Raw genomic sequence first — 23734 nt, 5'->3', positions numbered from 1 at the left:
GGTGATATTTATAAAGAAGACTGGAATTTAATTGAATTGAGTTATATTTTAGAATTTTGTTTATTCTTATTAATCTCGAATTTGTTATTTTTTTTATAATTTATTTACTTATTATTTTGTTGCTTTATTAAGAATTTTACTTATTTTTGTTTTTCACAATAAACTATGATATATTGAGTTTTTCATTTAAAAACGAAGTTTTCTCCGATAAATTGGAGATCGATGTAATTGTGTTCTTGTTAAATCTGGGACTTTTATATCGATTTTTTTATTAATATCGATTTTGCCAAAAAAAATTCGATTTTTCATACATATATTTTTATTTTCGATGTATCATTAAAAATCGATGATCGCTGTTTCGATGTATGTATTTTATTTTACACTCTTGATTTTGGTGATATTTTGTTTAGTTGGTTGTCAACGTATATTTTAGAATTTTGTTTATTCTTATTAATCTCGAATTTATAATTTTTTTATAATTTATTTACTTATTATTTTGTTTATTATTTAAGGCTTTTATTTATTTTTGTTTTTCTCCTATTTGCTTATTATTTTGTTGCTTTATTAAGAATTTTATTTATTTTTGATTTTCACAATAAATTATGCTATATTGAGTTTTTTATTTAATATTTTTCAAAATCGATGTTTTCTCCGATGGATTGGAGATCGATCGATCGATCGATTGTGTTCTTGTTAAATCTGGGACTTTTATATCAATTTTTTATTAATATCGATTTTGCCAACAAAACATGGATTTTTAATACGTATATATTTTTATTTTCGATGAATCATTAAAAATCGATGATTGCGGTTTCGATGTACATATGTATTTTATTTTACACTCTTGATTTTGGTGATATTTTGTTTGGTTGGTTGTCAACGTATAATTTTAGAATTTTGTTTATTCTTATTAATCTCAAATTTGTTATTTTTTTATAATTTATTTATTTATTATTTTGTTTATTACTTAAGGTTTTTATTTATTTTTGTTTTTCTCGTATTTGTTTATTATTTGGTTGCTTTATTAAGAATTTTATTTATTTTTGTTTTTCACAATAAACTATGCTATATTGAGTTTTTCATTTACAATTTTTCAAAAACGAAGTTTTCTCCGATGTATTGGAGATCGATGTAATTGTGCTCTTGTTAAAATTGAGTTCAATATCGATTTTTTTTACTCAATGTTCCCAGATTTAATACAGTTTTATTTTGTTGTGAATTTAATAAATGATTTTAAACAATTTTGGGTACCTATTTATGCAAAATTACAGAAAGTTAATTTAAAATTTAATATAAGTAAACAATGAAATGGATGCCTTTTCTAAAAACATACAAATTTCTACTTACAATTAGATATCGTTATTTGGCTATAAAAAGGGGGTAAGTAAGTAAAGTGAAATTTTACTCGATTAACTTTGTCTAGTAAACTATTATTTATCAAAATATGTCATCAAAATAACAGATCTAAATTTTGTCATACAGAAAGGAGTTTCTGACATGGACATGGTTATGACTGGAGGATAATTGATAAAGAAGAAAAATTGACAAAAAGGCAGTATTCTATTTAAAGAATAGCTATTTGTGTACCAAGACCAAAAAGTGTTTCTTTTTTGGCCGAGCCTGTTTTTAATAGCCGAGGCCAGAAAGAAGGCCGTCATACACACAAGATTTTTTAGGCGACATCATTAAATTTACAAGTTAATCAATTTTTATTTATAATTTATTAATTTCATCATTTATAACAACTAAATAATTGTAAATATTTATGAATCCTTCAGAAAATTTCGTATTTTCTTTATTTACATTTGCAGTTTCGGCATGTGTAGCTTCACAATTTGTATGAATTAGATTGGATGTGCCAAAAAATAATAAAATTGTTTTCAATGTTTTCATAAATATCAACAACTGTAAAAATCTAATCTATAACAATGAAATTGTTAAATATAATTTTTTTTAACCAAATATTTGTTGATTATTTAAAAAGAAAGAATGCTTTTTTCTTTTAGTTAAAAATGCACATAATTCGTTTTAGTTTTCATTTTGAGGGCAAAAAAGAATTAGCAGCAATATGGTAATTGTTTTTTTCCTCACCCTGTATAGTGGGCTATACCAAAATTGTATAATATCAGAGACATCTTGATTTTGCTGAAAAAAATTAAATTCGCACAACAAAGGATATTTGTGCAAGAAAAAATGTCAAGGGGGAAAGTTTTTTCACGATCTGAACGACATTTTGATGTCTACATAATAAAAAATTAAATACTTATTTGGTTTCTTCACATTCTTTGAACATTTTTTCTGTGGTTTTTCTAATTTTTTTCCAAATTCAGAAAGATTTCGCTATAATATTCTATGATTATTCTGATTATTATCTTTCCAAGCTACTCTAAAATTCTCACCAGTTGCAACGAAAATTTAAAAACATTGTCTTTTTTGTGAACTTAGGCACAGTTTAAAAATAAGTAGAGAACAATAGCCTCTCTAAATTTCAGGTATGACTTATTATAATATTTAGAAAATTTTGAATAAAAATTTCCAAAACTTGTGTTTTTTGTTTTATAATTTTGTACTTTGGCACAGTTGAAAAACAAGTTAAGAATGATAGTTGACTTAAATGTCATTGTTCCGTCACTGAATTTAGAGGTTCTAACAAAAAAAATGACGAAATTTTGGCTCGTCTTTAAAATAAAAATCTATAAAATTTGTCTTTTTTGTGCTATAATTATGTACTTTGGCACAGTTGAAAAATTAATAGAGAAGAACAATTTCTCCAAATTTCATGTCGATAGCGTTAAAACTACAAAAAGTCTTTTTTGTTCTATAGTTTTGTATTTTGGCATAGTAGAAAAACAAGTTAAGAATAGTAACTCTCCAAAATTTCATTAGTCCAATATTAAAAATACCAAAATTACAGGTTGTAACAAAAAAATTGGAAAATTTTTGACTCGTATTGTTGCCCAGTGTTATTTTGTATCAGATATAAAGTCTTGTATGCAATTCGTCGGAGTAATATTTAATAAAACATTTCATAACATCAAAACTATGCTTCTTTACAAGTAAAATTCCATGAAATTAAAAAGTTTGGTTTCTACAATAACAAATAAAGCGAAGTTAATTTTTAAGTAGTTTGTTTCAACGCGTCATAAAGCAATTGTTTGGAGGGCAAAACATACTTATAAATTATCCATAAAATAACGTAGCAACAACACAAAATTCATAATGTAAATCGGAGTACAACACAAAAAAAAAATTCAGAAAAATTTGGACTTTTTGTGTTGAATTAGAATTCCGATGCATAAATCGACCATAATCATTCTACCTTGCTTCAAATTTGGTGGTATCAATTTGTGGTTAAACACCTTCTTAGGAGAGAATGATTGTAATCATTTATCTAAAATGCGTTCTCTTGTCCCAATGAATCAACATTAGTGATCTGACACAATTAGTTTGATTGTAGTTAGGTATGTTATTGGAATTAAATTGACATAGAGGACACATTTTTGATAGCTTTGTTTTTAAATGTTGGAAAATATTGTTGACTTACCTAAAACACTCAAACAACTTTTATTGTTTAGTCTTTAATTATTATTTACATTTTATAAAACTAGTAAAGTCCGTTTTTTTGTTAAAAAAACCACCAACACCGCACTCTCCCAGCACTTTACAACCGGCAACGTCGTTGGTGACTTTTTGGTGATAAAATCAAATAGGTTAGCTGCCTAATTGACCATTTGATTACACAAAACAGCCTTTCAGGCTGTGTCGAGTCTTTTCACTATTAAATCCTTTGATTTGCAATCCAACAGGCTATAAAAGAAACGTTTTTAACGGAAACTGCCTAATTTTCAGAAATGTCAAAAATTTGACAACTACTTTCTCACCAAAAATCTCCCTAGGCAACGTTGCCGGTTGTAATGCATGGTTCTAATTCTATGTTTTTGTATTCTAGCAAACGTTCTAGTGATATCATGTTGTTTTCTAATTCGCTCAACTGACGCAGCTCCCATTGCAAAGCAGTAATAAAAGTAGTGTATTGTGTCATCACCAAACCAATATCACCACCATAGTTACCTAAATCGTATATTATAAAACAAGTCCTTTATACTATTTTTTCGAATTTGCACCCTTTTTTTAATTTTCCAATTCTAAAAGTTTTCGTGTTATACGATTGGTAATGGTTTTGTAACCACGAGTTGCCACTTGATTTTCAAATTCAATTTAAAATTTGACATTTATTGAGTTTCACTATCACTGAATTTTAACCTAACGTAACCTAACCTCACAACCTGTATGGGCAACCTCCCACTCTGGAGGATCAACAAACCGTACCGGTCCATTGAAATACCTTTGAAAGCGTATGTTAATTATTTTTGACTGTGTTTTTACTATGGTTGGGTTGAAACCTTTTAATATGTATTATCTATACTGTCATTGAATAGTAATTGTTTATTTTAGGACACTTTTGGCGTAATTAGTGGCCCAAAAACGCCAACGAATGACGTGTTTCCAAATTTGGCATTTTAAAAATCGCAAAAAAAGTTACAGGCGTCGCTTGACGATAAAAATTAAAATAAAATTGAAATATGTGCAGATTAGACAGAAAAATAATACAGTGCTTTGTACTTTAAATGAATAAGTTTTTATCTTCCTTAATTTTAGAAGAAAGAATTTGAAAATGATAGATTGTCTACGATTTTTTGAATAAAGTGAACTTTTCCTTGGTGTTGGACATCTTCGATTTTCAAGAAAAGTTGCTCAGAATACATTCGTTACAAAATTTCAACTTGAAATTCTTATTTCGATTTTTTTTAATATTAAAATCTTTAAATTCGATCGTTAATTATTGATAATGAAATATTATTATTTTGTTCATTTCTGCTAAATAAATTATTTTGATTATTTTTTAATTCGCATAAAATTATACTTAACGGGAACTCTAAATTTAAAGTTGAAAGTGGTTCAAAATTGTGTAAGCCCATTTTGGTTCCCCAATTCTTATTACTGCTTAAAAGCACTTACAGCCGCGAACACAAAATCTTAGACGTCATTTTTCTGACGTTTCAAAAATTTGAGTGGAGTCTGTGCTTTACTGTCGACGTTTAAAACATCAAAGTAGTGACAAGTTGACAATTAAGAATTATCAAGACTGAAACGAATAAAATTAGAGTAGTATCTTTAGTACAGAGCGGTATGATCTAGTCAGTTCCTTGCAATATTGAAAACACCGAAAATTTTGAAATTAAAAATTATAACTCAAAATTGACAGTACAAAAAAGTAAGGTTGCTAAATTCTAAGTGAGGTTTTACACCATGCGACAATTAAAGGACATTGACCTCTAAGATTTTCTGTCCGCGGTTGTATGTATGTGATAAAATAAAATTAGGAAATTTTTTGTTTAAAAACTTTTCATTTGGTATAAATGATTTTAAAATTCGATTCTAAGCAACTTCTCTTAGAATATTACCTAACTTTTAGAAATATTCCTAACGCGAAGTAAATTACAAGAAAATAGCTTCATTCAAAAAATCCTAATAGATTGAATTTGTCATATCTGCTGTATTTAGTATCGTCATGGATTTTGCAAAGTTGCAAGTTGCATATAAATATCCCTAAAAAAGAACTTTACGATTTTATCAAAATTTAACTTAATATGCCAAAAATTAATAGATACCAGCTAGTATTCTGGTTGAAATTAAACATTTACCATTCACTGATCAAAATTACTGTTAAGGCAATACATTTTAAGAAGTTGCAACCCAACTACAATACAAATATAAAATACTGCATCTAAAACAACTCTTTTAATGGTATTTAAATGAACCGACACGGTTTGTTGATCCTTCAGAGTGGGAGGTTGCATACTTACAGGCGGTAGTGCCCGCACTCCATTCTCATCTATTATATTGGCCTTTCAGGCTGTGCCAAGTTTTTCACTATTTAATCCTTTGATATGCAGTCCAACAGGATGTAAAGTCCGTTTTTTTTATTAAAAAACCACCAACACCGCACTCTTCCACCACTTTACAACCGGCAACGTCGTCGATGGTGACTTTTTGGCGATAAAATCAAATAGGTTAGCTGCCTAATTGACAATTTGATTACACAAAACGACCTTTCAGGCTGTGCCGAGTGTTTTCACTATTAAATCCTTTGATTTGCAATCCAACAGGGTGTAAAAGAAACGTTTTTAACGGAAACACTGCCTAATTTTGAGAAATGTCAAAAATTTGACAATAATTTTCTCACCAAAAATCTCCCTAGGCAACGTTGCCGGTTGTAATGCAGGGGAAGATTGCGATGTTGGTGGTTTAAAAAAAAAACAGACTACTCTAATGGACCTATTAAAGCGGCAAATTCGAAAAATAGTTAAAGTATCGTTGATTAAGAAAAGAAAAACAACTTACTGCCACTGAAATACATGAGAACTACTATAGCACCTGCAAAAAATACAATGCACACCACATCGACCCAAAACCCAAAACACCTGTTCGCTGCTATGAATAAGAACCAAGCAGAACTGTGGTTGTCTTGGAAAGCATCAAATTCTTTGATTAGAATTGTTTGGGCTGAAAAATTTCTAATTGTGCTTAGACCTTGTAGAGAGGCTGACACATGTCCATAAATAGGACTTCGTGCTAAAATGTTGTCATCACACTTTTGTCTTCTTTCATTTCCAAAGTCCAGTTCATTGCTATCAGTCCACTCTCCTGTGTAAATTTTCGAAAATTCTTGGGTGTAAATCCGACTTTCAATTCTTTAGGGAGAAAATTAGGGGAAAATTGAATGGAGAGTGGGCACTACCGCCTGTAAAGTATGCAACCTCCCACTCTGGAGGATCAACAAAGCGTGTCGGTCCATTTAAATACCATTGAAAGCGTTGTTTAGATGCAGTATTTAATTATTTTTGACTGTTTTTACTGTGGTTGGGTTAAAATCTTTTAATATGTATTATATATACTTCCATTAAGTAGTAATTGTTTATTTTAGGACACTTTTGGCGTAATTAGTGGTTCAAAAACGCCAACGAATGACGACTTTCCAAATTTGGCATTTTAAAAATCGCAAAAAAAAGTTACAGGCGTTTGTCGCTTGACGATGAAAATTAAAATAAAATTGAAATATCTGCAGATTAGACAGAAAAATAATACATTTGTACTTTAAATGAATAAGCTTTTATCTTTCTTAATTTTAGAAGAAAGAATTTGAAAATGATAGATTGTCCACGAGTTTTTGAATAAAATGAACTTTTCCTTTGTGTTGAACATCTTCGATTTTTAGGAAAAGTTGCTCAGAATACATTTCTTACAAAATTTCAACTTAAAAATCTTAAACTTAAATCTTACAGCAAAAACAAAAATTTTTGAAAATATTGTTTTTCTCTTAATATAACGACATTTCGACAAAACCAATGATAACATGTCAAACAATTCGTCAGTCTCTAACGATAAATATGAAAAAAAAATAACAGAATAATTTTTGTTGTTACATAGTGTTATTGATAATTATATATATTATTTTGTTCATTTTTGCTAAATAAATGATTTTGTTTATTTTCTAGTTCGCATAAAATTATACTCAAAATTTAAAGATTTTGGTTCGCCAATTCTTATTATACAATGTATTACTGCTTAAAAGAACTTATGTATGTGATAAAATAAAAATTAAAAAATTTGGTATAAATGAATTTAAAATTTTTAACTAACTTTTTCCTAACGCGAAGTAAATTACAAGAAAATAGCTTTATTCAAAAAATCCTAATAGATTGAATTTGCCATATCTGCTGTATTTAGTATCGTCATGGATTTCGCAAAGTTATTGAAAGTTGCATAAAAATATTCCAAAAAAAAAAATACGATTTTATCGAAATTTAACTTAATATATGCCAAAAATTAACCCAGATATAGTAAATCCGGTGAGAGATTGGGAGATTTCGACAGTTGACATATAGGTTGGCAGCAAATTATGCTACAAAATACACTAAAAACACCAAATTCCTACGCGAAATGGGTTGACAGGGTTGTTTCTGTCATTCAAACTCTCACTGTACAAACTATACCACCTTGTATTCTGGCTGAAATTTAACATTTACCATTCGCTGATCAACATTATCATTAAGGCAATACATTTGAAGAAGTTGTAATCCAACTACAATACAAAAAATAATTAAATACTGCATCTAAACAACGCTTTCAATGGTATTTAAATGGGTTTGTTGATCCTCCAGAGTGGGAGGTTGCATACTTTACCGGCGGTAGTGCCCGCACTCCATAACGATTTTTTAGGTTAACATATTGTCAAAGTTTGGTTATATGAACATCTCACATTAGTTAGGAATTAATCAAAGGTTAGTTTTAAAAGAGAGATTTAAATAAGGATTTAACAAGTTTTGGCAAACTTGCGTCAAGGTCAATCGCTCTTTCTGCCAACTGTTTCCGATAAAAATTACTAGGGGGTGCTGCCAACTTTACTTTTTCATAAGTGGACCAATAGTAATGAGCTCTAGTATAGTCTACTCACTGATTCCTTCAATTCGTTTGATATTTCTGCTGGTGCGCATGTATATAATTCGGAGGAAGTAAAACACAATGAATAAAAGCACCGCGGGTACAATCAGCCAGTAAAACACTATGAAAGAAATGATTAAAGAACCCAGTAACATCAAGGCCACCTGAAATGTTATTGAGAGCTTGTAACTGTAAATCAGTACCTTACTTGGATGACATCAAAGAGTATAGATGGAATGTATTCATCAATGGAACCCAAATCTTTTGAAAATCTGTTCAAAATTCTCCCGGAAGGATTAATATTGAAAAATCTCATTGTGGCATTCATGAGATTGGAGAAGCACAGATTATGAAGATTTACTGAGGCAACCGTGAAATGAAATAAGAAATAAAGAGACAGTGTGGTTGATAAAACTACAGTTCCTGAGATCATTCCGGAATAAATGTAAATCATTGAATCTCTATTTAGAGTTTCGTTAACTGTTAAATTATTTTTGCTGAAATCTTGTTCTAGCCGGACCCTGTCAAAAAAACAAATTTATTATTTGAAACCTTGATTGTTCAGACTTACCAATATGAAACGTAATAATCACCTGCGCTGGCAACAGCTTGAGCACCTAAAAACAAAACTAAGAGAACTAGTGCTCTAAAAGTGCCTCCACCGGCTTTAAAATACGTAAAATATTGCTTTAAATTATTGCCATTCTTTCTTATTTCTTCGTTTTCAACTACTGGTTTTTCGTCTTTAGTCATTTCTTCACTGTCATCTTCGTTTTGAATGTCGTCATTTTCTTCCATTCGCTCGTTTTGGAATGTTTCAATCAATTTGACGATATCAAGTCCTTTAGATTGTAGTTCGCCAAATGTTCCTTCATTTTCAACTCTTCCGTCTTTCATTATTATAATTTTGTCAGCATTGCTCAAAAACTGCACTTGATGAGTGACAATGATACAAATTTTATCTTTAAGAAACTCCTCCACACAGTTTTGGTACAAGTGTTTGCCCACGTTGGCATCAACAGCTGACAAAGGATCATCAAGAAGATAAATATCAGCTTTGTTGTAAATGCATCTTGCCAGATTGTGGTGTAGACTGTACTTAAAAATTGGGAACATGTATCTTGAAAATATAAATTAGAAGAGTGCTAAGCAATCTAATAATACATTGGATAAATCCAAGAAAACGAAATAATAAAGCCCGTTTTTTTTTTTTAAAAAACATCAACACCGCAATTGCCTCCTGCTTTACAACCGGCAACGTTGCCTAGGGAGATTTTTGGTGAGAAAGTAGTTGTCAAATTTTTGACATTTCTGAAAATTAGGCAGTGTTTCCGTTAAAAACGTTTCTTTTACAGCATGTTGGATTGCAAATCAAAGGATTTAATAGTGAAAAGACTCGGCACAGCCTGAAAAGCCGTTTTGTGAAATCAAATTGTCAATTAGGCAACTAACCTATTTGATTTTATCACCAAAAAGTCACCATCGACGTTGCCGGTTGTAAAGTGGTGGGAGAGTGCGGTGTTGGTGTTTTTTTTTTAAAAAGACTAAAATATATTCTATTTAAAATGATCAACAATCAATTAACTACATTAATAGTAACTACCTAGTAGCTGAGAGCTTCTTTGCTCTAAATGTAAATTCATATGCTACACAATAAAACAATTTTTAATTAGATAAAAAAATATATAATTAAGCAATAAATAAATATTACGAGTTACAAAACAAATATTGACTATAAGTATTCAGCCGAGATCAATTTTCTATCCTTTAAGTTTGTTTTCGCTTTGTGTAACTCTGTAAAAAATAAATATAAACTCTATTCAAAGCAAATTAGACCAACGTACCTCTTTGGCAATATTTTTCAAATTTGCCGCAGTATTTTTCCCAGTCGTTTGCACCAAATTATACAACAATCCTTCTTGATTACTAAGAAGAACAAACGGATGATCGAATTCTTCAACTGTCCCACCGCTCATTACTAAAATTCGATCAGAATCCATCACAGTGTGCAGCCGATGAGCTATCGTTAAAACGGTACAATCAGCAAATTTCACTCTAATTGTATTTTGAATAAGGGCGTCCGTGTAAGGATCTACATTAGCTGTCGCTTCATCCATCACTAAGATTTTGTTGTTTCTAATCAGTGCTCTAGCTAAGCAAATTAACTGCCGCTGACCAACACTGAAGTTGATTCCACCTTCAGAGACGTGCGCTTGTAACCCATCGGATAATTCATCGACCACGTCTTTCATTTCAACCTGTTCCAGAGCGTTCCAAAGGGTTTCATCGTTGTATTCCTCAAAAGGATCAAGATTTTTGCGCATGGTTCCAGAAAACAGGACTGGCTCTTGAGGAATGATTGATATTTTAGATCTTACGTCTTCCAAAGGTACTTTGGTGGTGTCGACACCATCTATGATGATTTTTCCTTCGATTGGATACAACTGGAATAGTGCGGTGATTGTTGATGTTTTACCAGCGCCAGTACGACCAACTATCCCAATTTTTTCCTTCGGATTGATCGTAAAATTCAGGCTTCTAAGTACTGGAGGATCATTCGTGTTGTATCTAAGAGAAACGTCCTGGAATTCGATCTGACCTCTCTCCGGCCATTGTCTTGGGATTTTCACTGGTTCTTCGCGAATGGGGTCGGTTTCAACTTTGCTATACTCTAAAAGACGCTCCAAGGAAACCATCTGATTTTCTAGTTCGCTCCATTGACGCATGCCCCATTGAAGGCCGCCAGCAAGACCAATAAACTGAGTAATCACAAGACCTATGTCTCCTCCATACAAATCTGAAAAATATATATTAAAATTAACTTAAAACAATAACAAAAAGTACTTTGTTTGAAGTAAAGCAAGATGAAGATGGCAATAGCTACAAAAATAGCACTGACTGCATCAATCCAGAAGCCAAAGCATCGATTCGATGTGAGAAAAATGTAAAAAGCGGAGCTGTGTCTGTCTTGGTAATCATCAAACTCTTCAGTTAGAACATGCTGAGCAGAAAAAGCTCTAATCGTGCTTAATCCGTAGATTGAAGCGCTCATGTGACCATAAATTGGACTTCTTGCTAGAAGTAGAGAAATGAGAAATTAGACAAACCTCAATCGCAAATCGTACTTATTCCTTCAATTCTTTTAACACTTCTACTGGTTTCAATGTAGAGATTTCTAAACGCGTAGAACAGAAGGAGGAGTATCAAAGACGGCAAGCAAAGCCAGTAGTCAACTATCACTGACAGAATTATGGCACCAAATAAGTCTAACGCTACCTAAAATTAGAAATTAGAATTCTTATCAAAAAGAATAATCTAAACCTACTGCAACCACGTCATAGATAATAGCCGGAATGTACTCATCCAAGTTTCCCAAGTCTCTGGCAAATCTATTCAAAATTCTCCCAGACGGATTGTTATCAAAGAAGCTCATTGTGGCCTTCATTATCTTCGAGAAACTCAAATTATGTAACGTAGATGACGCAATAGCAAAGAAGAACATAAAGTAAATCCCATGAACAATTCCCAAAATCAACACAGCCAAAATAATTCCTGAGTAAGTGTACAACAGAGTTTCTCTAGGAAAAGTCACGTTTCCTTCTGTTAAGTTTTGCAACAATTTTTCTTTGAAATCCTGTTCAGTATTCACCCTAAAATTATCGGTTCTTTATATTATTATAATAGTATATTAAAGAACGTGTTTTATAATGGCCAATGCCATTATAAAACAAGTTCTTTATACTATTTTTTCGAATTTGCACCCTTTTTTAATAAAAATTTAAATTTTCCAACTCGAAGAGTTTTCGTGTTACACGATTGGTATTGGTTTTGTAACCACGACTTGCCACTTGATTTTCAAATTCAATTTAAAATTTGACATTTATTGAGTTTCTGAGTTTGAACCTAACCTCACAACCTGTATTCACATCTACCGCCTGTAAAGTAAAGTCCGTTTTTTTTTAAAACACCACCAACACCGCAATCTTCCCCTGCATTACAACCGGCAACGTTGCCTAGGGAGATTTTTGGTGAGAAAATAATTGTCAAATTTTTGACATTTCTGAAAATTACGCACTGTTTCCGTTAAAAACGTTTCTTTTATACCCTTTTGGATTGCAAGTCAAAAGATTAAATAGTGAAAAACCTCGGCACAGCCTGACAGGCCGTTTTGTGTAAACAAATTGTCAACTAGGCAGCTAACCTATTTGATTTTAACACCAAAGTCACCATCGACGACGTTGCCGGTTGTAAAGTGGAGGGAGAGTGCGGTGTTGGTGGTTTTTTAATAAAAAAAACGGACTTTATGCAACCTCCCACTCTGGAGGATCAACAAACCGTGTCGGTTCATTTAAATACCATTGAAAGCGTTGTTTAGGTGCAGGAAGCAGTAATACATTATAATTGTATAATATGAATTGCCAACCAAAATCTTAAATTTTGAGATTCCATTAAGTATAATTTTATGCGAACTAAAAAATAAACAAAATCATTTATGTAGCAGAAATGAACAAAATAATAATATTTAATTATCAATAACACTATGTAACAACAAAAATTATTATGTTATTTTTTTCATATTTATCGTTAGAGACTGACGAACTTTTTGACATGTTATAATTGGTTTTGCCGAAATATCGTTATATTAAGAGAAATATTTTCAAAAATTTTTGTTTTCGCTGTTTGCCTCATTGCGAATTAAAAAGTTTCCACAAAAGATGTGAATTATTTGCGGATCTATTTATCTACATAGGGGAGTGTTATATAACAATTAAATAAGAAAAACTCAAAGTAATTTTTGCGGCGAAATTTTGGGAAGCGTGTAAAGTCTATTTTGGCATTAAAATCTCCAAATTGACTGTCAAGAGTTCAATTTTTTTTTTTGTAAAAATTGCCCCTCGAGTCTAAAGACATGGTATTCGTGAGTCTTTGAAGATAATAACATTTACAAATACCAGTGTCTTTAGAACTTCAAGATCATTTCAGTAGCTGCTATTTTGGGTTGCTGTTATTTTTCATTTGCTAGCAAAAAGGAAAAGAACAAAAATTATATTTTGAATTTTTAACGTAAAACCGCATTTTATTTTATAGTTTATTGTATTTTTAACGCTTTTGTATTATTTTATGAATATAATTGTTAATTTTCCAAAGCGAGAAACAAATGAATTTATAATTTTTCTTGGGGACAACTCACACAAACGATATTTATATTCTTTAAAAGAAAGCTAATTAACAAAAAAATCAGACAAATATGAATTTTCTAAACTTTTGTTACAGTGTTTAACGACCAAATTTAAAGATTAATATTAAAAAAAAAAGAAATAAAATTCTTAAGTTGAAATTTTGTAAGAAATGTATTCTGAGCAACTTTTCTTAAAAATCGAAGATGTCCAACACAAAGGAAAAGTTCACTTTATTTAAAAGCTCGTAGACAATCTATCATTTTCAAATTCTTTCTTCTAAAATTAAGGAAGATAAAAGCTTATTCATTTAAAGTACAAAGCACTGTATTATTTTTTCAACATTTTTTTGCGATTTTTAAATTATCAAATTTGGAAAGTCGTCATTCGTTGGCGTTTTTAGACCACTAATTACGCCAAAAGTGTCCTAAAATAAACAATTACTACTCAATGGCAGTATAGATATTACATATTAAAAGATTGCAACCCAACCATAGTAAAAACACAGTCAAAAATAATTAAATAGTGCATCTAAACAACGCTTTCAATGGTATTTTAATGGACCGGTACGGTTTGTTGATCCTCCAGAGTGGGAGGTTGCATGCTTTACAGGCGGTAGTGCTCGCGCTCCATTATATTTAGGTACATATATTGTTGGTATTTTTGATAATTTTTTTTTAAATATTTTTGTAAAAGTAGAACATATTACACATTTCTGAATCAAGAAAATTATACAACGCCTGCCGTTTTTTAAAAATCATCCTGTATATTGTTGGCCGCAAAAGACGATTCAATTATATTGATACATTTTCTATTCACGCAGCAATTTATTAGACACGAATCGTAAAATTCGTAATGTGAAATTGACCAAGAACTTGACAGGAAACGGGTGACAGCCAGACTAATTAGTTCTGCCAATTTTTAAAAAACAAAATTTCCTACTTTGAGTTATTTGATAGACAATGATGCTAATGTTTAATTCCTAGTTATTTTAGAAATTCAACGTAGCGACACAAAAGTATCTATTAGTTACTTTTTCCGAACGTGAATCGCTAATGGTACCTATAAACGACTCCAAATTGAGTACTCTAATGGACCTATTAAAGCGGCAAATTCGAAAATAGTATATTAAAGAACGTGTTTCATAATGGCCAATTTGGTGCACGAGTTCCCGCCGAGTGCACCAATGCCATTATAAAACAAGTCCTTTATACTATTTTTTCGAATTTGCGCCCTTTTCTTAATAAAAAATTTAAATTTTCCATTTCTAAGACTTTTCGATTTACACGATTGGTAATGGTTTTGTAACCACGACTTGCAACTTGATTTTCAAATTCAATTTAAAATTTGACATTTATTGAGTGAATTTTGACTTAACGTAACATAACCTCACAGCCAGTATTCACATCTATTATATTTAGGTACAATTATTGTTGGCCGCAAAGGACAATTCAATTATATTGTTACATTTTTTATTCACGCAGCAGTTTACTATTAAACACGAATCGTAAAATCCGAATTGACCAAGAACTTGACAGGAAACAGATGACAGCCAGACTAATTAGTTCTGCCAATTCTTAAAAAACAAAATTTCCTACTTTGAGTTCCCTATAAACGACTCCAAATTGAGTACTTTAATGGACCTATTAAGGCGGCAAATTCGAAAAAATTATGTTATAGCGACACTCACCAATAGGTGACAAAATAGTCGGAGGCGCTCGCTACCACTTGAGCCCCAATAAACACCAACAGCATCAAAATTGCGTTGCAGAGACCTCCACCAGCTCTGAAATACGACACGTACAAAGAAAATTTGACACTACCACTCTCCATCCCTTCTTTTTCCAATAACGGGCCATCTACACCCTCTTCATCACTGTTGGTCAAATTTTCATCAGGTCGTGGCTTCTTGTCCTCTTCTTTTGCCTCTTCTTCGTGTAATTGTGCCAATAGTTGGGTAAAATCTAACCCACTAGTCTGCAACTCCGAGTAAGTACCCACTGTTTTAATAGCACCATCGTCAAGAATGACAATTGTATCGGCACTGCTGAGGTACTGCAATTGGTGAGTGACCAACATACAGATTTTGTCATGAAGAAATTCTTTGATACAACGTTCGTACAGATGTCTACCGACATTAGCATCTACTGCTGATAACGGATCGTCCAAGAGATAGATATCTGCTTTCTTATAAACGCATCTCGCGAGGTTTATGCGCGCTTTCTGGCCACCACTGAGAGATTTTCCTCTTTCTCCCACCAAAGTTTTGTCTCCATAAGGTAACAAAGCAAAATCTGACTCCAAAGCACACATTTTTACAACTTGTTTGTATCTGTCTTTGTCGTACGAGTCACCAAAAAGTATGTTTTGACGAACACTAGCACTGAAGAGCCACGGCTCTTGGGAAGAATAAGAGATTTTACCGTTGATTAAGACAGTACCACTTTCCACAGGTAGTTCTTTCAACAACACGTTCAATAAACTCGATTTTCCGCTTCCAACTGCACCTATCACAGCCACTAGTTGATTTGAGGAAACCTCAAGATTGATGTTTTCAAGGGTGCTTTCAGGGGAATCGTTAGACCACCGTGCTGAGACATTTTGCAGGAAAATTTTGGGTTTGTCTGCGGCTTTTTTGGTAGAAGTAATCAAATCTAACTTCTTTATATCTTCACTTGGTTGTTCTTCCAGTGATAGAAAGTCTTGTATTCTCTTAACTGACACGTAAACTTCTGCAATTGAGTTCATGCTCAATGCAAATATCGTGGTAATTACTGGTCGCAAGACAGCATATATGGCGGTTACTGCAAACATTTTTTTGGCAGTAATAAAGTTCCCAAGAAGAACGAATCCCAACACGCTGACGAAGATCGAAACTCTGGTGATAAACATCTCAAAGCAGTACATAAATCCTAACAAGTATCCTCGTGAGCGAATCCCGTTCATTTCTTGCCTAAAATAAGCATTGTTAGACAATTATAAGGATTCTTATAAAGAATGAACCTCCTCACAAGTGAAATTAACTGTCCGAAAGATTTTTCCCAGCAGTACATTTTGATGACTTGCATCCCTGAGATAACCTCGTTTGTTAGTCTGACTCTTTTGTCCGTTCTTAAGGCTATTTTCAATCTCAAACCCGAACACTTTTTGCCCAACCATGCTTGTAAAGGGATGAAAGACAGTAGTAAGGCCATTCCATAGAAAGCTGATGGTCCTATTTCTTCATAGAGGAGGTAACTGCCAACAGCAGCTTGAATGGGGGCAATCCATGCGAAATTCGCCAAGACAAATCCTTGATCAAACTTGCTGACATCATTGGAGAGTAAATTCACCAACTGACCTATCGTAGTATTAGCAAGAGATGTTTTGTTTAGTCTTAAGATCTTGCGATAGATTAGAGAACTGCAAGCAACTCGCATCTTCATGGAAATATGACCTAGACCCATCATACTCCCATGGGCCATAATCGGATCGGCTAAGCGACATAATACTATCAAAGTCGCGTAAATATAAGCTTCAGTTTCGGAGATTAAAGTCTGATCAGTTTCAAAATAGGATACCAACTTTCCTATAGCTATAGGCATTACAACGCTGCAAGAAAAAGTTATGAAATTTCATGATCACCCTGTTTACTCACACTAAAAGAATCTCATCGACCAATCGCACGATTCCCATCATGACGAAACTTAAACCGAAGAGTTTGCATAAGGCTTTATACAACCCGAACTTATGCTTTCTGTGTTCTTCCCGCCAAATTATCTCCAGTTTTTCCCCTAAAATGCAGGACTTGTGTTCGTCCAATGGTTGGAAGAGATCATCTTCAGTGAGTCCGTTGTGATAGCCACGTTTAAAAATGGGAAACATGTAGCTAAAAATAGTGCCTGTTTATAGAGGATTTTTTTTCATAATTTCGTCAATTTTATCACCGACTTGTGAGATTAATTTTATCGCTGGAGTGATAAAGCGACTAATATGATAACAACAATTAAACCAGATTTGTAACAATTTAATGTTAAAATTATTTTATGTCTTACCGTTTAATTATTGGCTCCTTATGGCTGGGATTTGCGGTACGTTAGAGGTACAATTACGCCCTAGGGCATTAAGGTGTCATAGCAACCTCACAACAAACAGCGACTGGCTACGAATCTACTTGCTTCCTTTGCCCGCCATATTCAAATTGCATTTAAACTTAATTATCATCAAACAGTCAAATTCAAAAGGTCCTAAATAAATAAACTGGTTGTAACGGTTTTTTTGGGCGTTTTGAGGCTGTAACACATTCAAGCTTTGCAGTTCCACTGTGCGCACGTGTTTTTTTGAGGTTATGTCAAATGGGTTATCCATGTTGTGAATTTTTCGTATTCTTTATCGTATAAATCTTCAGATTTTGTTGGCAAAAAACTTTCAGTGGCTTTTGCAGCGTTTTCAACAATTTTAAATGGAATTTTACCTGTCATCTTGATACGCTTTCAGTTGTTTTGCAAAGCATTCTAAGATTAATTTCATTGACATGACACTAGATTATTTTAATACCGATTATAAAAATAATCCTAGTAATTAACGAATTACCTAATGATTAATAGTATATTAAAGAACGTGTTTTATAATGGCACCAATGCCATTATAAAACAAGGCCTTTATACTATTTTTTCGAATTTGCACCCTTTTTTTAATAAAAAATTTAAATTTTCCAATTCTAAGAGTTTTGGTGTTACACGATTGGTAATGGTTTTGTAACCACGACTTGTCACTTGATTTTAAAATTTAATTTAAAATTTGACATTTAATGAGTTTCACTATCACTAAATTTTGACTTTACGTAACCTAACCTCACAGATTCACATCTATTGACCTTGACAGGAAACACGTGACAGCCAGACTAATTAGTTCTGCCAATCCTTAAAAAACAAAATTTCCTACTTTGAGTTCTCTTATAGATAAAATCCGTTTTTACTTTTTTTCTAAAACCACCAACACCGCACTTTCCCACCACTTTACAACCGGCAACGTCGTCGATGGTGACTTTTTGGTGATAAAATCAAATAGGTTAGCTGCCTAATTGACAATTTGATTACACAAAACGGCCTTTCAGGCTGTGCCGAGTCTTTTCACTATTAAATCATTTGATTTGCAATCCAACAGACGGTTTTAACGGAAACACTGCCTAATTTTCAGAAATGTCAAAAATTTGACAACTATTTTCTCACTAAAAATCTCCCTAGGCAACGTTGCCGGTTGTAATGCAGGGGAAGATTGCGGTGTTGGTGGTTTAAAAAAAAAACGGACTTTATACTATAAACGACTCCAAATTGAGTACTCTAATGGACCTATTAAAGCGGCAAATTCGAAAATAAATTATAAATCAACTGCAATAGTATTTTATGGTTTCATTTATCGCAAATAAACAGTGTAGAAATCAGAAATTGTATATAAAGCCATTAGTATAGTTCGTACAGTGAGAGATTAAATGACAGAAAAGTCACTAAATCTACGCGATAAAAAGTGTACCATACGCGCGAAATTTAAAATGACAAAAAGTTTGCGTAGGAATTTAGTGTTTTTAGTGTATTTTGTTGCATAATTTACTGCCAACCTATATGTCAACTGTCAAAATCTCCCAATCTCTCACCGGATATGCTATAATTAAAATGATTAAATCTTTAAACTAACACAAAACGACATATGAAGTATTTTTTATAAAGTCTTTATGTAGATTCAAGAACAGAAATTTGTATTTGCGGAGAAATTATTTATTTTTGAAAAATCAAAATTTATTGGTAAGACATAAAACGTTGTATGTACCACGGGCATAACTTGATGTTTATGTTCGAGGGCAACTAGATTCCAAGGTCGAGGGCCTTCGAACATAAACATCCACATTATGCCCTTAATACATAAATAACTATTATGGCAGATTTTCGGAATTCTTTATCACCACCTGCTGTAGATTTAGATATCAATAGAAACGCCAAGGTCGTTATTTAAGGTTACATATTGTAGTAAGGCAACACGTGTCAACTTAAACATGTGAAATGAAAATCGGAGCTGCACGAGTTGGCCGAAGCTTCAAGATGTTTTTGTAGTTTTAGTAAAAAATCAACACCGGCAGATTTATTTTTAGTTTAAAATTGACTTACAAGAATGTGAGGTAGGAGAAAATATTGGCATTTTCCACGGGATTCGTTTTTTTTTCTTTCTTCATTGAAGTATTCATCTCGCTGAATCGGAGGGTATCGAAAAAACGGGACTGCACCTTCACCTTCCAAAGCCAAATACAAACTAAACACGCATGATCATGCAGATCATGAAACGTACTATCACATATCCGGCTAGAAAAGCAGCAATATATCAAGGAAAAATTCAATGAGAACGTGTTCTATCTCCGTCCGACACACTTAGACAGTTCCCAACCACTGAGGTTTACGTTCTTAATCTTCCTCGATGGCTTAACAATGGCTTAGAAAACGTACCTATGCATTCAAAGGACCGCAATGGTACTGCAATGGTGAAAGTTGTCTGATTAGATCGCGGTACAGTTATCCCCTGGAGAATATTTTTAAGCTGGTTTTTTCATATGTAAATTATTAGATTACATCAATTGGCACTGGAGCGTTTCTCTATTTTTGTGCTAAATATGCGAAAATTTTTGCAAAAGCCGCAAACAAACGTTAATCTGACCTCGTACAAGTTCTTATCGGGTCAATAAACTCGGACCTACGTAATAAAATCAGTCATTAAATTGAATTTCTTCAAGAGAAATAATTATTCTTGCACGAAGAATTTAAGGATTGTTTTAAATTCATTATCATTGGCATAAGCGAGTGGAATTGGAATGATTGAACTTAATTTTATTAATAAATGTTGATATATTTGTACTTCTTTTGTTTGTTGTTTACACTACAAAAATATCGAAACTTTTAAAAGGTTTGTTTACAAAAGTAAGCTATAAATTTACGAAAACTATTACATACATTCAAATATTGTAATTTTTAAATGCAAATTAAACCACCAGACTTCCAAGGATTAGAGAGAATTATTACATATTTACAAGGATACCTAATAATAATTTCAAATTTGTATTGCCTTATTGTTATATTCTTAATAAGTTGTATTAAATTTGATTTTGAATATAATGAATGAATTGAATATAATTTACTGTTGATTTCAGTGCACTATCGTTATCACATTATAGTACTTGCACTGCACTACACCGCGTACATAAATGCCTATTGATAAAGAAATTTAACTGGGGCTAATCTTCACTTTATAAAATGTCTAAACTGGAAATGATAGCACTTGAAACGTACAAAGATAGAAGAAACACGCATGTTTTTAATAAATTCGCTAAACTTTAGAAGATATTTTTTCTAACTTTTTCTTTGCGCTAATACAAAGTGAGGAAGCTAAAACAAACAATTAAGGCAAATCTTAACTTTCTAAAAAATCTAAACTGAAAATTACGGCACTTGAAATGTAAAAAAATGGAGAAATCGCGCCTCTCTTTGAAAAATTGTGTAATTTTTGTAAATAATTTTTCTATTTTTTTCTTTTGTTCTAATGAAATAAAAGAAATCCAAAACAAATATTTAAGGCTAATCTCAACTTTCTAGAAAGTCTAAAGTAGAAATTATAGCACTTGAAATGTAAAAGATCGAGAAAATGTGAATCTGTTTAAAAAAAAATCTAAATTCCAATAGATAATTTTCCAAATTTTTTCTTCGGCTCTAATCGTATGAAAGGACTCTAAAACAATTAACTGAAGCTAATCTCAACTTTTTAGAGAGTCCAATCTAGAAATTATGGCACTTGAAATGTAAAGAAATGAAGAAATCGCGCCCCTCTTTAAAAAATTGTGTAATTTTTGTAAATAATTTTTCTAATTTTTTCTTTTCCTTTAATGAAATAAAAGAAATCCAAAACAAATATTTAAGGCCAATCTCAACTTTCTAGAAAGTCTAAAGTAGAAATTATAGCACTTGAAATGTAAAAGATCGAGAAAATTTGAATCTGTTTAAAAAAAAATCTAAATTCCAGTAGATAATTTTTCTAATTTTTTCTTTTGCTCTAATCGAATGAAAGGACTCTAAAACAATTAACTGAAGCTAATCTCAACTTTTTAGAGAGTCTAATCTAAAAATTATGGCACTTGAAATGTAAAGAAATGGAGAAATCGCGCCCCTCTTTAAAAAATTGTGTAATTTTTGTAAATAATTTTTCTAATTTTTTCTTTTGCTTTAATGAAATAAAAGAAATCCAAAACAAATATTTAAGGCAATCTCAACTTTCTAGAAAGTCTAAAGTAGAAATTATAGCACTTGAAATGTAAAAGATCGAGAAAATTTGAATCTGTTTAAAAAAAAATCTAAATTCCAGTAGATAATTTTTCTAATTTTTTCTTTTGCTCTAATCGAATGAAAGGACTCTAAAACAATTAACTGAAGCTAATCTCAACTTTTTAGAGAGTCTAATCTAAAAATTATGGCACTTGAAATGTAAAGAAATGGAGAAATCGCGCCCCTCTTTAAAAAATTGTGTAATTTTTGTAAATAATTTTTCTATTTTTTTCTTTTGCTCTAATGAAATAAAAGAAATCCAAAACAAATATTTAAGGCAATCTCAACTTTCTAGAAAGTCTAAAGTAGAAATTATAGCACTTGAAATGTAAAAGATCGAGAAAATTTGAATCTGTTTAAAAAAAAATCTAAATTCCAGTAGATAATTTTTCTAATTTTTTCTTTTGCTCTAATCGAATGAAAGGACTCTAAAACAATTAACTGAAGCTAATCTCAACTTTTTAGAGAGTTCAATATAGAAATTAAAGCACTTGAAATGTAAAGAAATGGAGAAATCGCGCCCCTCTTTAAAAAATTGTGTAATTTTTGTAAATAATTTTTCTATTTTTTTCTTTTGCTCTAATGAAATAAAAGAAATCCAAAACAAATATTTAAGGCCAATCTCAACTTTCTAGAAAGTCTAAAGTAGAAATTATAGCACTTGAAATGTAAAAGATCGAGAAAAGGTGAATCTGTTTAAAAAAAAATCTAAATTCCAGTAGATAATTTTTCTAATTTTTTCTTCGGCTCTAATCGAATGAAAGGACTCTAAAACAATTAACTGAAGCTAATCTCAACTTTTTAGAGAGTCCAATCTAGAAATTATGGCACTTGAAATGTAAAGAAATGGAGAAATCGCGCCCCTCTTTAAAAAATTGTGTAATTTTTGTAAATAATTTTTCTAATTTTTTCTTTTGCTTTAATGAAATAAAAGAAATCCAAAACAAATATTTAAGCCAATCTCAACTTTCTAGAAAGTCTAAAGTAGAAATTATAGCACTTGAAATGTAAAAGATCGAGAAAAGGTGAATCTGTTTAAAAAAAAATCTAAATTCCAATAGAAAATTTTCCTAATTTTTTCTTCGGCTCTAATCGAATGAAAGGACTCTAAAACAATTAACTGAAGCTAATCTCAACTTTTTAGAGAGTTCAATCTAGAAATTAAAGCACTTGAAATGTAAAAAAATGGAGAAATCGCGCCTCTTTAAAAAATTGTGTCATTTTTGTAAATAATGTTTCTAATTTTTTCTTTTGCTCTAATGAAATAAAAGAAATCCAAAACAAATATTTAAGCCAATCTCAACTTTCTAGAAAGTCTAAAGTAGAAATTATAGCACTTGAAATGTAAAAGATCGAGAAAAGGTGAATCTGTTTAAAAAAAAATCTAAATTCCAATAGATAATTTTCCTAATTTTTTCTTCGGCTCTAATCAAATGAAAGGACTCTAAAACAATTAACTGAAGCTAATCTCAACTTTTTAGAGAGTTCAATCTAGAAATTAAAGCACTTGAAATGTAAAAAAATGGAGAAATCGCGCCTCTTTAAAAAATTGTGTCATTTTTGTAAATAATGTTTCTAATTTTTTCTTTTGCTCTAATGAAATAAAAGAAATCCAAAACAAATATTTAAGGCCAATCTCAACTTTCTAGAAAGTCTAAAGTAGAAATTATAGCACTTGAAATGTAAAAGATCGAGAAAAGGTGAATCTGTTTAAAA

The 23734-nt window shown here is 31.5% G+C and overlaps 1 protein-coding gene across 2 annotated transcripts; it reads right to left on the bottom strand.

Annotated features, from left to right (window-relative positions):
• Window positions 1-10192: 10192 nt before the first annotated feature.
• On the bottom strand, window positions 10193-20084 carry LOC148180735 (putative multidrug resistance-associated protein lethal(2)03659). 2 transcript variants are annotated; one of them, XM_088043390.1, is made up of 9 exons: window positions 19823-20084; window positions 17320-17550; window positions 16686-17273; window positions 15373-16635; window positions 11831-12155; window positions 11631-11781; window positions 11350-11580; window positions 10350-11302; window positions 10193-10299 (listed from the first exon to the last, which is right to left on the bottom strand). In XM_088043390.1, the coding sequence occupies exons 1-9, from the start codon at window positions 19897-19899 to the stop codon at window positions 10273-10275; spliced, it is 3846 nt and encodes a 1281-aa protein (XP_087899516.1). In that variant the 5' UTR covers window positions 19900-20084; the 3' UTR covers window positions 10193-10272. The 2 variants fall into 2 exon arrangements, with proteins under 2 accessions (XP_087899516.1, XP_087899525.1); XM_088043399.1 differs by lacking the exon at window positions 19823-20084 and adding an exon at window positions 17717-18146.
• Between the last annotated feature and the right edge of the window lie 3650 nt (window positions 20085-23734).

This window comes from Gnatocerus cornutus, chromosome 1 (assembly GCF_029298725.1).
Source record: "Gnatocerus cornutus isolate USDA-ARS CGAHR chromosome 1, icGnaCorn1.1, whole genome shotgun sequence".
In the NCBI taxonomy this organism is placed as follows: Eukaryota; Metazoa; Arthropoda; class Insecta; order Coleoptera; family Tenebrionidae; genus Gnatocerus; species Gnatocerus cornutus.
Note: the sequence above shows the minus strand (reverse complement) of the source record. Positions and strands in the feature narration are given on the sequence as shown.